This window comes from Ictalurus punctatus, chromosome 4 (genome assembly GCF_001660625.3).
Source record: "Ictalurus punctatus breed USDA103 chromosome 4, Coco_2.0, whole genome shotgun sequence".
Taxonomy (NCBI): Eukaryota; Metazoa; Chordata; class Actinopteri; order Siluriformes; family Ictaluridae; genus Ictalurus; species Ictalurus punctatus.
This window is the reverse complement of record NC_071284.1, coordinates 31011047-31023851: the sequence shown is the minus strand read 5'-3', so window position 1 is coordinate 31023851 and position 12805 is coordinate 31011047. Positions and strand designations below refer to the sequence as shown.

The window sequence follows — 12805 nt, the reverse complement described above, 5'->3', positions numbered from 1 at the left end:
TGTTTTCGCAGGACAGCAAAACTAAAACATGGCCTCCGAAGGCGCCGTGGCAGCACTCCACCCACTCCAACACCATGCCCAATCCCAGCTCTTCCCTCTATCAAATGACGATACCTTCCAGCCAATGGGGTGACTCCATGCAAATGCTGCAGTCTCCGGTTTGGTCAACAGCCAATGAGTGCTCTCCTTCCAGCGGCCTCTCGTCCGGCTTCCCGTTCACTCAGCAGCAGCAGGTCTCGCAGCAGCAGGTCTCGCAGCATAAAGCTCTGAGTAAAGGCTTCAAAAACTTCCCTCTGAAACCTGAGCACCGGCCCTCGTACCTGCACCAGTACTGACCCCGCGCTTCTCCACTGCCTCGCCTCGCCCCGGCTTCCTCTTAATCGCTGTTCTGAGACCAGGGAGCGTAATCATGACGTTTAGGTCCCTGGGTAAGCTGTAGACTGGTCCTAGACCAGCGGTTAAGGGTTTTGCCATGGTTATGCCACGGTTGGAGTCGGTGCTGGTGTAAAGACGAGATGCTACAGCTCACACCATCACGCCATGTAAATTTGGGGCGGGGGGGGGTCAGGAGGTCGGAAAGGACTAACATATGAGGTCAGGTGGATGGCGACACCATCACACCCTTACTCATGTGCTTAGTTACACCCCCGTAGCCGACACTTTACTCTGGACCGAACTCCGATATCCCAATTTTGATAGTCCTTTAGACGAGTGTGTTTTTATAGGCGAATTTATATTGAACATTGTGGCATATATATATATTTTCTTTTTGTATTTGTCAGATCCATACGAGTCCCCGGTTTTCCAAACTGCCATTCGCGCCGAATTAGTGCATGACTCCCGCTTCCAGCAGCTAGTGAAGTTGTCGCTTGAGCTTCCTTCCGCGCCAAAAAATGCTCGAGTCTAGAAACCCCCCCCCCCAAAATAAATAAATAAATAAATAAATCTGCCAAGATCATAAAACAGCTCTCAGCGGGAATTCTCCAGTTTATTTCCAGGCTGCCGTGGACTCGTAGAGAGCGGATCTCATGGCGCGCGTCAGAGCCTAACGGGACACAACCGGTCGCCGTTACCGTATCGGCGAGGGACGGGGAGGGAGTTAAAAACAAACAAAAAAAAGCTCTAACTGCCAAAATCTCGTGTCGGATCACTTAGACTACAGCTCCCATAAGCTACTCTTCCATAGCGTGTAAATGACTCGGAAGAAAAATAACGAATAATTCTTTTTATGAAGAAGAAGCTTTGAGCAGGCTCGGCAGAAATATAATAAATCATAGCAGATGTGTAATTTGAAAAGAAAATACACTACTTTTTCAACATCTGACAAAGTTTAAAACAGAATAAAAGAAAACGTTCGCAGTAAGTAAACTATGTGCCATGTGTTGATATTAATAGCACTTGCATAATCCCCCCCCTTCTTTCTTTTTCTCCAACCAAAGCGTTGTTGTTGTTGTTGTTGTTGTTGTTGTTGTTATTGTTGTTGTTGTTCAGTCAGTGAAAGGTGCTTGATGGAAGCAGATGGAGTCTAGTAACCTGTAATGAAAAGAAGCGAGAGACGCCCCGTTCTGTTCATCATCGTCCGCTCACTTTCTGTTCTCGATTGGCTATTGGCGCAACACTTAAACACTACACAAACAAAAAAACGACTTCTCATTACATCTGTTCCTTTGAGATACGATATATTTCTTGTTAAAGATATTGACAGTATTAATCTTATTTTTGTATTTTCTTATGTTATACCATTACTGTATATGTTAACATAATATAGGCTTATTAAGTAAAACATTATTTTTTTTCTTCCCCAAGATGTGAAAAGCACATTTCCTTATTATTACTATTATTATTTTTCCTACAGAGTTGAACTTATCTATAAAAACGTCACCAAATACAATTAAAATCACAAACACTAAAGCCCGATATTAGATTGGGGTGGTCTGGATTGTTTTCTTTCCCCCCTCCCCGCCCTTCATCGCATTTTAAACTGACCAGGATCTTTTCTTTTTCTGAAGTTTGTGGATGCCGATGTTGCCTGTATTTATGATATGACCATGTTTTTTTTTGTTTTTTTTCCCTCCTTCCTGAAACTAACATACTTAACATGTTTACAGAGAATCATTTGCTGTATATAAAAATATATATCTTTTTATAGTTCTGTGCTTTGCACAATCAAAACATAGGGGTTGTTGCTTGGTCTGTGTTCTCTCCCAAAACTGTTGCACCCTTTTTTTTTTTTTTTTTTTGGTTTAAAAAGACATATTTGAAGACCTTGGACTGTAAACGTTAGCATTACTGGGCTGTGTCAGAAACGGTTTACTAGTGGCTTCACGAATAACACAAAGCCCGGGACGATATGATACGATGACGTGAAGAGGGAGCGCTTGGCTTACGTTGCTTATTCACTAGAGCTGGCGTCTGAATCTTTACAAGTGTACCAGCAATGCAAAAAAAATAAATAAACATAATACAGAACGAGTCATACGCTCTCATTTAAAACCACACACACACACACAATTTAATTAGCAGTTTATTTTTTTACCAAAAGTGGCTCTGAGGCCATGACCAGGCACATCCTGAAGTGATTTATTTCTCTTACACACTTAACAAGGAACTAAAGAAACAAAATGTGTACTTTTTATCCATTTATAGTTGTTCTGGAACGTCCACGAAACGAGTTCTCGCTTGTATTACAGCAGCTCTAAACAATCATTCCGTTTTAACATCTCTCGACATTAGTCCTGCGTTCTGAAGACGTTGCCACGGTGATAAACTGACCATTACGAAACGCTGACACTGGAGACTCCTTCCACAAATGTTAACCACTTGTCTTTGAATCCCTTTAACGTTATTGTCCACCTTCCGATAGAAACGACGATCAAAAACCCGTCCTCTGTCTAAGCCGCTGTTACGCAAGGTTAAATCAACACTACCTGGCCAATCAGAATGAAGGATGGAACAGCGCTCAGGTGTAACTAGCCCTAAAGAAAAGAAAAAACAAAACAAAAAAACAAACACCGTACATATTGCAAGGTTCAGTCAGACTGCAGATGCGGCTCTATATCAGGTTTTAGAGACGTCCTTCGTTCCAGTGAGAGTTGCGCCTTCACAAGGAGCCTGAAAGACAAGCGGGGTCATTACAATTTAAGATTATGCAACACAAGGTGTGAGTGTGTGAGAGTTGTGCAGGTTGTGATGGACTTACAGACACATCAGGACTGGCATCTGCTAACGTTCCTAGATAAACTATGTTTCTGTGGAGGATCTGTTGATACCTGCACATAAATAAGAAGTCATGTCTGCATATTAAACCAGCAAAGGCCAAAGATTGGTCGTTAAAATGGTTCCTTTAATCAGCCATTTAGTGCCACGAGTCTAAACATCACTTCCAACGAGTCCGGTTCTCCTGTAGGACTTTCACAAAACACACTCCTAAACATGTAGAGAACCGAAGCGAACTTTAATCAGCGGGAGGATGTTTACACAGCATTTAGAATTGCATTTCTGCAAATGAAAACACGCCATCTACGAGACTCTGAATCGGTCATGTCAGCTTAAAAAGAAAAGGAAGAGAGATGCATGGATTTATTAGATGTAATAAAGTATGAGTGTGTATGAGCTCAGTGCTTACTGTACACATTCAGTGGCTCTGCCCTTCTGCATGTACTCCGCTATACATCTCACGAGCTGGTCGTTTTCATTCAGCAGCTGTAATAAAGCACACCAGACAAACACAGTGTTTTATTTTTATTTAGTTCTAAAGCACATTATCAGGTCTATAATACGCATTGATGACTTGTCTGAGAAAACTAACTTTGTGGAAATTTGTTAGAATGAGTTAGAATCGATTTATGCAGGGGAGACATGCAACTCTCCATAGATTTATACTGCTTTATGAGTTAATGTAGCCCCTTCCAATATGGCGGACAAGTTAACGTGTGGCATGACCTAGCAGCGTTTGGACCACCGAAGAAGAACGCCTCCTTTTGAGAAACGTAGTTTACGCGTTTTTCTAAGATTTCAGAGTGCCGAATTACACCCAAGACTTTATTTTTTAAATGTTAAACGCTGTTAAAAAATAAAACATTACTACCTGAAACGAAACTAGCCTAGCTGTTTATGCTAGCTAGTTAACATAGTTGGTCGTGTAACTAGTTAATTCAACTTTCACACGCTTTTTTGCTTTTTTTGCTCAGTTACAATTACTTACTCTCTGAATGGTTTCTTGGTTAATTTGCGCTTTCCCACGTTGTCTCTTTGGCACAAAAACAACAGACATGTTTACAACCGCTCGACGCTACCCAGTGCCCTGTGAGCTGCGCATGCGCAGTGCTTTTTCGCTGCTGGTTTCCACTGCGCATACGCAGTAGTGATCCTTCATTCTCGAACGAATGATTCGCTTCACGTTAAGAGCCTTCTTCTTTCCTTTTAATGGCGGTTCGATTCAAAGTGCAATTCCGCCACCTACTGGGCTGGAGTGTGAAGCATGACGGATATTAGTGACAAAACAAAACGTACACATATATATTTATATATTAGAGATGCACCGAAACTAAATTTCTCAGCCGATACCGATAGTTCTCTTTTATACCTTCTTTTAAATGAATAATAATTAATTCCACAATTCTGAAAGAAATGCAAATAAAAACTTTATTCTCTCCATTTCAACACGTTGTTTGACAGTAACTGGTCTCATCAACAGAAAACACATTACTCTGATTAACATGAACACATGAACTCAATTCTGAAGATTAAAGTAAGATTATTAACTTATTGAATGATATTAATTCATATTAACATTGACTGAATTGCAAAAAAAAACTGTTAGTCTCACATTCACTCACCACAAACAAAAGCATTTCTACTTCATTATTAACATCAAACCGGTAATATATAATATCAACTTTTTTATATATATATATATATATATATATATATATATATATATATATATATATATATATACACATATATATATTAACATTAACTGGATATGAAATACACTACAAATATATTTTTCTGTGCAATATATACTTTTTTTGTCAACTCGTCTTCATTTAAGTCTTTCAACAGTGTACTGGAGCTTTAATTTAAAAAAAAAAAAAAAAAGACTCCTGAAACTCCCGCTTCACTGCTGCTCACTTGCGGTGTTTAATGTTATCAGTGCAGAGATCACTGAGATTACAAACTGCACTTTTGTCTTCATTCCACACCATAGACATCTTCTTTACACACAGCATGAAATCAATGTGTTTTCCCGCCCTCTTTTGATTGACAGGATATAATCAGCCCTGATCATCAGATGTTTTTAAACTATCGGCCGATAATCGGTATCATCTCTAGTCCTTATCATAGATCGGTGCATCTTTATATATATATAAAAAAAAATTTCTAGGACCTTAAATCCTATTTATTACACCTATTGCTTTAATATATTTTATAATTACATAATAGACTTTATACTGTACTGATGCATTCTTTAATATTGTTTTAAGAGTTCCATTTTCAACGTTCAACAAACGTAATTCTTCTATTAGCCTGAGTCGTTCCCTTTCATAAGCTACACACTTTAATAGTACATGTTCAACGGCCTCTGGTAGTCCACATTTATTGCAATGACCCGAGTCATGTTTGCAATAATAGCTAGCGTCTGATCGAGAGCTGTGTGACCAAATACGGAGTCTAGATATTATCATGTCCTGCTTCCAAAGTTTTTCCTTCCATTTCCAACTTGTTTTTGAATGTTGGTAGATGATAGATGATGACCTTTTACCTCCTCGTTTCTTTTCTTAATCATAGCCCCTCTAATTACTCCTTTCATTTCTGCTTTACTTTGTGTTATTTTTGTATCCATGTTGGTGTTTTTCAGTGCCTTCTTAGCCATTTGACCAGCTTACTTATTTCCTTCTATCCCAACACGTGCTGGTACCCATAAGAATAATCTGCTCGATCTATTAAATATGCTCATTTTGAACATGCTTTGTAGAATATCATATAATACGTCTTGTCTAGATGTAGACTTGCCACTTAATAAACTTGGTCGAAGGAGAATACGAGTCCGAGCCAGTGACTGTTCTGAATGGCTGAATTTCCTCCACCCAATGCAGCGCCATCAGAAGCCGCTTTCCGTCATGTGCCAGGGTCTTTCAATCCATCTGTAAATCTCTCTTAGGAACATTTATCTTTTTGTTATCCATTTCTTCCCAAGTTGGCGGTCTACTATCGGCATTGGAAATAACCACGGCGGTATTGTAGGAATCACCACCGTAGGACTTGCATCTATTCTCGCCAGTCCTGTACCCTCAGCCTTTCTGTACTGTCCATCCAAAAAATATCATTCGACTTATTCTCCCACCATCTTCAGCTGGATGCGTCCTTTTAAAGAGGTCCAACATACCAACGTAACTTAAGTCTGCGAATATCCACTGGCGCTCCTCCCATTTCCGCCTGAACTGCCGATACTGGAGAGGTTTCTAAAGGCACCACAACATTCTCGCAAGGCTAACTTGAACCATGTGTATTTTTTACGAGCTCCTTAACGAGTGTCGTCCTGCACCGCGTCCCACCCGATAAACATCTCAATATTTACATCGCGGCATGTGGTGGAGGAGTTTATCCAGACTGACTTACATTTATTTCATTTATTCATTAAGGGCCTTGCTCAAGGGCTCAACAGCGGCAGCTTAGTGGTGCTGGGGTTTGACCTGACGACCTTCCGATCAGTAACCACTGAGCTTTTTCTATTTTCCATACGGTCGCAACTTTTTCAGAATTGGGATTGTAGTATTTTGACCACGGAAGGACGTATCAAGGTCATTCTCATGGGCGGTTCTGGAAGCTGTCGCTAGGTTGCGATGGACTTTAACAGACAGGAATTACTGTGCAACAACCGCGAGTTGCCACCGATGAAGGTAGAACCGAAGTCTAAAATGCGAGAGAGAAAGAAAGAAGAAAGAAAAAAAACAAACAAACAGGAGAACGGAGAAAAGGAGTACTGACGAGAGAAGAATAATAAAATAAAAAAAAAAATTCAAGGACAAGGATTTTGAACAACTATTTATTTCTCATTTCTGAATAAAAACCTCAAGCTGGTCACTGAAAGTACACCATGCTGTACAATTGCTTTATTCAGGAAATACAAACAAAACCAAAAAAAAAAGAAAAAAAAACCACGTTAGCCAATCAAATTCTTTTAGAAGAGAGAAAAGAATCCTGTTTCACCTTTACAAAATGAAACTCTGTATGTACAGTCTGACATCTCATATGAGCAGGAGGAGGAGGACCGGGGCAGTGTGTGGCGTTAATGTGATTATTGCATCAGTCCAGGACTCGCTCACTTCTCTCTCTCTCTCTCTCTCTCTCACACACACACACACACACACACACACACACACTCTCTCTCTCTTGCTAGGGCAAAATCCCAAATTTGACACACCAGAGGATTTACACGTCCTCAGCACTGCACTACACGAGCAAGAGAGCGCTCGGTACAACCCAAATACTTACGACACACAACTTCTCTGGCTCATTAAGGCATTTCCCTTCATGCCATCCTCCAAGCCACGACCAAATCGTCCAATCAGACGGCTCATCCTGAACTGCAGGGCTTTATACTAGCTGCCTACCAATAGACCAATATTATAATAATAATAAGCCACATGTAGCTAAGGTTCATCGCGTAGCGCCTACAGGAAGTACACAAGAGCCACAAAGGTAACCTCAAGCCACGACAAGAACACGAACCTTACCGAGTCTTATTGATACGAGACGAAAGAACGAAGCACGAACGAGTCTTTCATCATAAACCTTGCACGAGCAGGAAAAGAAGAAACGAACGAAACAACAACAACAACAAAAAAAAAAAAAACGTAGAATGCATACAAACTCCCAAATGCTGGTAGAGAAGCGGAGAAGTGCTCCGTTGACATTCAGGGGGAGGGGAAAAAAAAAAAAGACGAATTAAATACCACGCGATAAAGCATCTCAAGAGCTGGAATTCGTCCATGAGCACAGCGGAGGAATCCTGAATTAAACTCAACACAGACCCTGGATCAGCGGTCCTACACAATCAACCCTCCGCACACACACACACACACACACAGTTCGTCACTGACGCATCCGAAAAGCACGAGATCATCCGATCGGCTAATCACACCGCCATGTGACCATGACATCACCGCTATCCCTTCTGCTATTCCACTTCTCCAGCTTAATGGTACTGCTTTGGAGAAAATACTGCAGCCTTAAATTACACAGCTTGCGATGTAACAGATATTAAAAGTAAACGATTTTGTTGTATAATTCAAGCCAGCGACCAGGTTCACCATCAAACTGTCACATTTTTTCGTGTGTGTGTGTGTGTGTGTGTATACACACACACATCAGGCATTTTTATCTTAGTGCAATGTATATCATTATATTGTGTTGAACCTCAAGCTGAAAAAAGTGAAGAGTTAGTGGTAATGTCATGGTCTGACGGGCTTGCTCAGCACTTCTCTTTATTTATTTATTTATTTATTTATTTTTCTTTAAAAAGGGGGGGGGGGGGGGGGGGGGGGATCATTCGCGCATGAGCTTGGGGACGCTTCAAAAGCTTCGCCAAAACGTCCTGATTTGATTTCAAACAATCTGAATCCCCACTCCAAGCAGAAACCTTTTTATAGACCCTAAAAAGTTGATTTTTTTTAAATTTTATTTTAAGATGAGACCAGAGCGGCGGTGCACCAGAGCGTCGGGCCAGTCTCTAAACTCATGACCTGGATTGGTTGTAACGCTACCAGGTTCTCAAACAGAATTCAAACCTCATTACACAAGAGCTAGATTCACGATAACACGTTGTTCTTCACTTCATACATCCCCCCTCTCTCTCGGATTCGAAGTTTAATAAGACTTTAAAGAAAAAAAAACAAAACAAAACAAAAAAAACAAAACACAGAGCTACTCATATTTAAAGCCAAAGTAAAGAGAACATGGCGCAGAAACAAACAAACAAAAACCCAGTTTGTGTATCATGGCGTTATTCGTCTCTAAAGTGCAAATGATTTTGTTTTCTTTGAGGGGATCTGATCGTACTGTTAAAGAGTGCGCTGGACAATCCCTGAAGAACTCGACAGACAACGCGCTTAGTTGTGCGGCAAATGTAACAGAATTGAAACACGTCGGCGTATCAAAGAGCCTGACAAAAAAGACATCTGCGTAATCGGTGAAAGGCGATACCCACTGGCGCGCGGATCTCAACTTTAATCAATTCTAAGCGAGTGTGTGATTTCTTTTTCCACCCAAAAGAAAGAAAGAAAGAAAGAAAGCAAGCAGTCTCTTCCAGCAGGGAACACTTCCTGTCTACAATGGCACCGAAAAGACATACAGGAATAATTCCTTAAACCAGAAAAAAAATATATATATATAATAATATTTCTAAAATCCCATTGAGTGCTCGCTAACTTCACACCAGCATTATTACATTCAACATACAGTTGTCCTTTCTTATTCATTAGCCAACATTTGAGATCGGAGTTGATGAGAATTTAGGAAACGGCCGGATCAGACCATTCGGGTGGAGAAATAGGGGGACGAATCGTCAGGAGGGGGGGGGGGGGGGGGGGGGGACTAGGAGGAACGCAACAGAGAAAGAGAACATGCTGTAGCTACTCGCAGTGGAGTCACGTGTCTAACCGAGAAGTGGTTCAGGCTGTGAGGGTGACGCTCTCCATCGTGACCACACAGGACACACAGACGGATTTGGTGCTTCTATAAGACGGGAACCGAAAGGAAAAAATAAAAAGCTATTATAACTGATGGGAGCTCACAGTATCAGCGGGCGCCGGCGTGCGCACGTGTGCGCGCGTACATGTGCGTGTGTGTACACCGAAGAGGAATATCACCAAATGCATTTCAATCCCCATTATTATTATTATTATTCTTCCGTAAGAAAGGAACTAAAACGCTGATGCAAAAATACTGAAAAGTAATTTCACTAAAGTCTCACGCTTTTTTTTCCCCCCTCCGTGTCTGTATCAAAGAAAGATCTGAAGATTTACTTTTTTTGTTTTCTTTTCTTTTCTAAAAAAAAAACAAACAAATAAAAAAAAAAAAGAAAAAAAAAAAGAAAAAAGAGGAGGGAAGCAGAAAGGAGGAACGAGTCCAGCTGGGGTAGGCCGACCCCCACTGGATGTAGATTTAGGACAGACGGACAGAGTGTCTATAGGGGAGGAGGGAGAGAGGAGGGGAGGAGAACTCCAGCCTGTAGGACACGCTGCAGTCGATCCTCTTCTGAACTACGCCGACACCTTGTTGTCCTTCTGAAATGAATCAAATACACATGAAAGAATAAATAATTACCAATCATTCCAGAACACACACAAAACAAATATGTTTAACCTTCACTGGTATACATTTCCCCCTACCCGACACTAAAAGTAACCAATCCTAACCAAACAAGACGTGTTTACTGTGTAACGTATGTTTTTGTGGTTTGTTTTTACCCAAAATATTTCTTGACGACGTTTACGTCGAGCCAGACCTGCTGACGACCCGGACCCCTTATTACCCTAGCATGTCTATCACATTTGCTATTATTCCCCGCAAAAACAAATCACAGCGGGGAGGATTTGAATCCCTCCTAAGCCCCGCCCACTGTGTTTTTAAAGGCGGAGCTGCAGAGGTGCAAAGATGGATGCCGTGTGTAATAATCCGGTCCCACAGCTCGTATGTTCAGAGGTATATCCTGCCCGCTAGGAGATACAGTGTGTAGGACGCTGGGTTATAAATGAAAACATGCAGTGCGTGACTGCTGTGTCTATACCACATCACGCCTACGCACATTGTTCGGCAGTTTAAAAAAAAAAAAAAAAAAAAAAAAATCAATAGTGTTTTTGTAAAATTTTACATCAAATACATCCTGAATTTTGAGTTTCGGTTCAGAATCTTCCTTCCGGTGAATCACTAGCGAGAACGTATACTAGATTTATTATTGGATAGTAGCTGACCCGGTACTCAAATTCAGAGAAGTCTCCTCGTCCTCCCCGTCCTGAGCGGAACCCCCCTCTGAATCCGGGTCCACCGCGGGGCGGGGCAAAAAAGCCACGTCCGGATGAACGCCCGCGACCGCCACGGAAACCCATAGGGCCCCCTCTGCCCCGGAAACCCCCACGGCCTCGGCGCAACGGGAGGCCGAACGTCTCGGCGTTCATCCTCCTTTCCTCAGCCCAGGTCTGCCTCCGCTCTCTACATGCACAAACACACACACACCGCTTAAACATATCACACTATAATATTCAGGCTACAGAGCCCTCCACTAATATATATATATATTTTTCTTTTTGATAAACCCCATGCATTTGCAATTGTTTTAAACAAAAGTTTAAACAATATAGACAACCTTTCACAGCCTTCTTTGCTCATATCTACCATATAAGGGTGCCAATATTAGTGGAGGGCACTGTATATACATTCATACATACAGTAGACGGAAATAATCCTCGTCAAAATCAAAACGTGTCGGTACAAAGAAATAATAAAAATGGTATAAACCGGTAACGTACCTGCCCCCTCCAGGTTTCTCTCTTCTGTAAAGAAGGCAAAGTCGTCACATGTTAGCGTGATTAATATTTCTACAAAAGTCTGAGAACGTCTACTTCTTAGTCTTCGTGTTCTACCTGGAGTCGTCACAGGAGATGTTGTCGAAGAAGGACTTGGACTTGTCGTAGTAGCATTTGGGTCCCAGTGGGTCCTCCTCGTCCACGTTGCCCTCGCTGTTTTGCGTCTCCACGCCCGAGTCGCCCTTGTCTTCCCCGTTCACCGCCTTCTCATCTGCAGATCCCCGGTGCAATACTTGCCTTTAGTGCTACACTATTAAATCACAATCGAACCGCAACAAGCTCTGTTTTTTCAATAAACTATAACCTCCCAAGATCTAGGTTTTAACTGTGCGACTAATCTCACTGACGCACTTTTCTTGGAACGCATTTATTTAAATGAAGCGCAAATATCAATCATCTGACAAACACTAAACCTAAAAATGATCAATAAGGCTGCTCCTCTAGTACTGATTTAAGACAGGCTCAATCTGAACTCGGTTATACGGGTGCTCCGGCCACGCCTACACGGCAGGCCTTTGGGGGAGGGGTTGGTTATCTTCGGAGATTTTGCTCAAGTGAACCTGAAAGAAGCGATGATATTTAGCTACATCAATAAGCTACTGATTTACAATAGCAGCATACGACTGTTGCTACGGTTACGTCAAAACATTTCCACACCCATCAATAACTGATTTGTTGTGCGATTAAAACTCTTCATAAGCATACAGACGGAACCTAAAGCACTACTGAACACGTTTTAAACACTACATAAGAAAGGTTTTCTATACCACAGCCAAAATTACCCGGTTTTTATTATTTATTTTTTTTATCCTTTATAACACGCTTTCAGATAAACAGTGGAGTAAATGAAGAAACTCAAATGACACCTTTGATTTTGAGCTTGCTCTGGAACTCGCGGTCGATCTCCTCCTTGTTGAACTGGGCGTTGGCGCTCTCAAAGTCAAAGTCCTTCTCGAACTTCATTGGTCCGTCTCTGCGCATGTTATACCGGCCCCGGCCGCGCTGATTTCCACCACCACCACCACCACCTCCACCGCCTCCGCCACCACTTCCTCCTCTTCCTCTTCTCACTGCAGAGGCACCTGCTGATGATCAGTCAGCAACCATACATCATCATGCTAAGACCTACACTAATCACTTTTAAAACCCCACGACCATGCTGCTGTGTCCCGTGATCCCTGGTGCTCATCTCTAGTGCACACTGCATGCTTAAT

The 12805-nt window shown here is 41.7% G+C and overlaps 3 protein-coding genes across 8 annotated transcripts in view; 1 reads left to right on the top strand and 2 right to left on the bottom strand.

The window, feature by feature from the left end:
* garre1 (granule associated Rac and RHOG effector 1) overlaps positions 1–918 on the top strand; it is a 48777-nt gene extending 47859 nt beyond the window's left edge. For all 3 annotated transcript variants that reach the window (XM_017465748.3, XM_017465749.3, XM_017465747.2), the window contains exon 14: positions 12–918. In XM_017465748.3, coding sequence (XP_017321237.1) covers positions 12–335 — 324 coding nt within the window. In that variant the 3' untranslated portion in view covers positions 336–918. The remainder of the gene's footprint in view (positions 1–11) is intronic.
* A 1590-nt stretch (positions 919–2508) lies between these two features.
* Positions 2509–4304, bottom strand: ss18l2 (ss18, like 2). Its single transcript, NM_001201125.2, is given in 4 exon segments — positions 2509–3111; positions 3200–3269; positions 3626–3702; positions 4205–4304. Coding segments are annotated over 4 exon segments (270 nt in total). The 5' UTR covers positions 4274–4304; the 3' UTR covers positions 2509–3057.
* A 2733-nt stretch (positions 4305–7037) lies between these two features.
* Positions 7038–12805, bottom strand: part of lsm14ab (LSM14A mRNA processing body assembly factor b) — a 13663-nt gene continuing 7895 nt past the window's right edge. For 2 of the 4 annotated variants that reach the window (XM_053678155.1, XM_017465746.3), the window contains 5 exons: positions 12458–12676; positions 11649–11802; positions 11535–11558; positions 10980–11217; positions 7038–10292 (listed from right to left, as the gene is read on the bottom strand). In XM_053678155.1, coding sequence (XP_053534130.1) covers positions 10269–10292; positions 10980–11217; positions 11535–11558; positions 11649–11802; positions 12458–12676 — 659 coding nt within the window. In that variant the 3' untranslated portion in view covers positions 7038–10268. The remainder of the gene's footprint in view (positions 10293–10979; positions 11218–11534; positions 11559–11648; positions 11803–12457; positions 12677–12805) is intronic. The other 2 variants (XM_053678156.1, XM_053678157.1) reach the window with 2 other exon arrangements.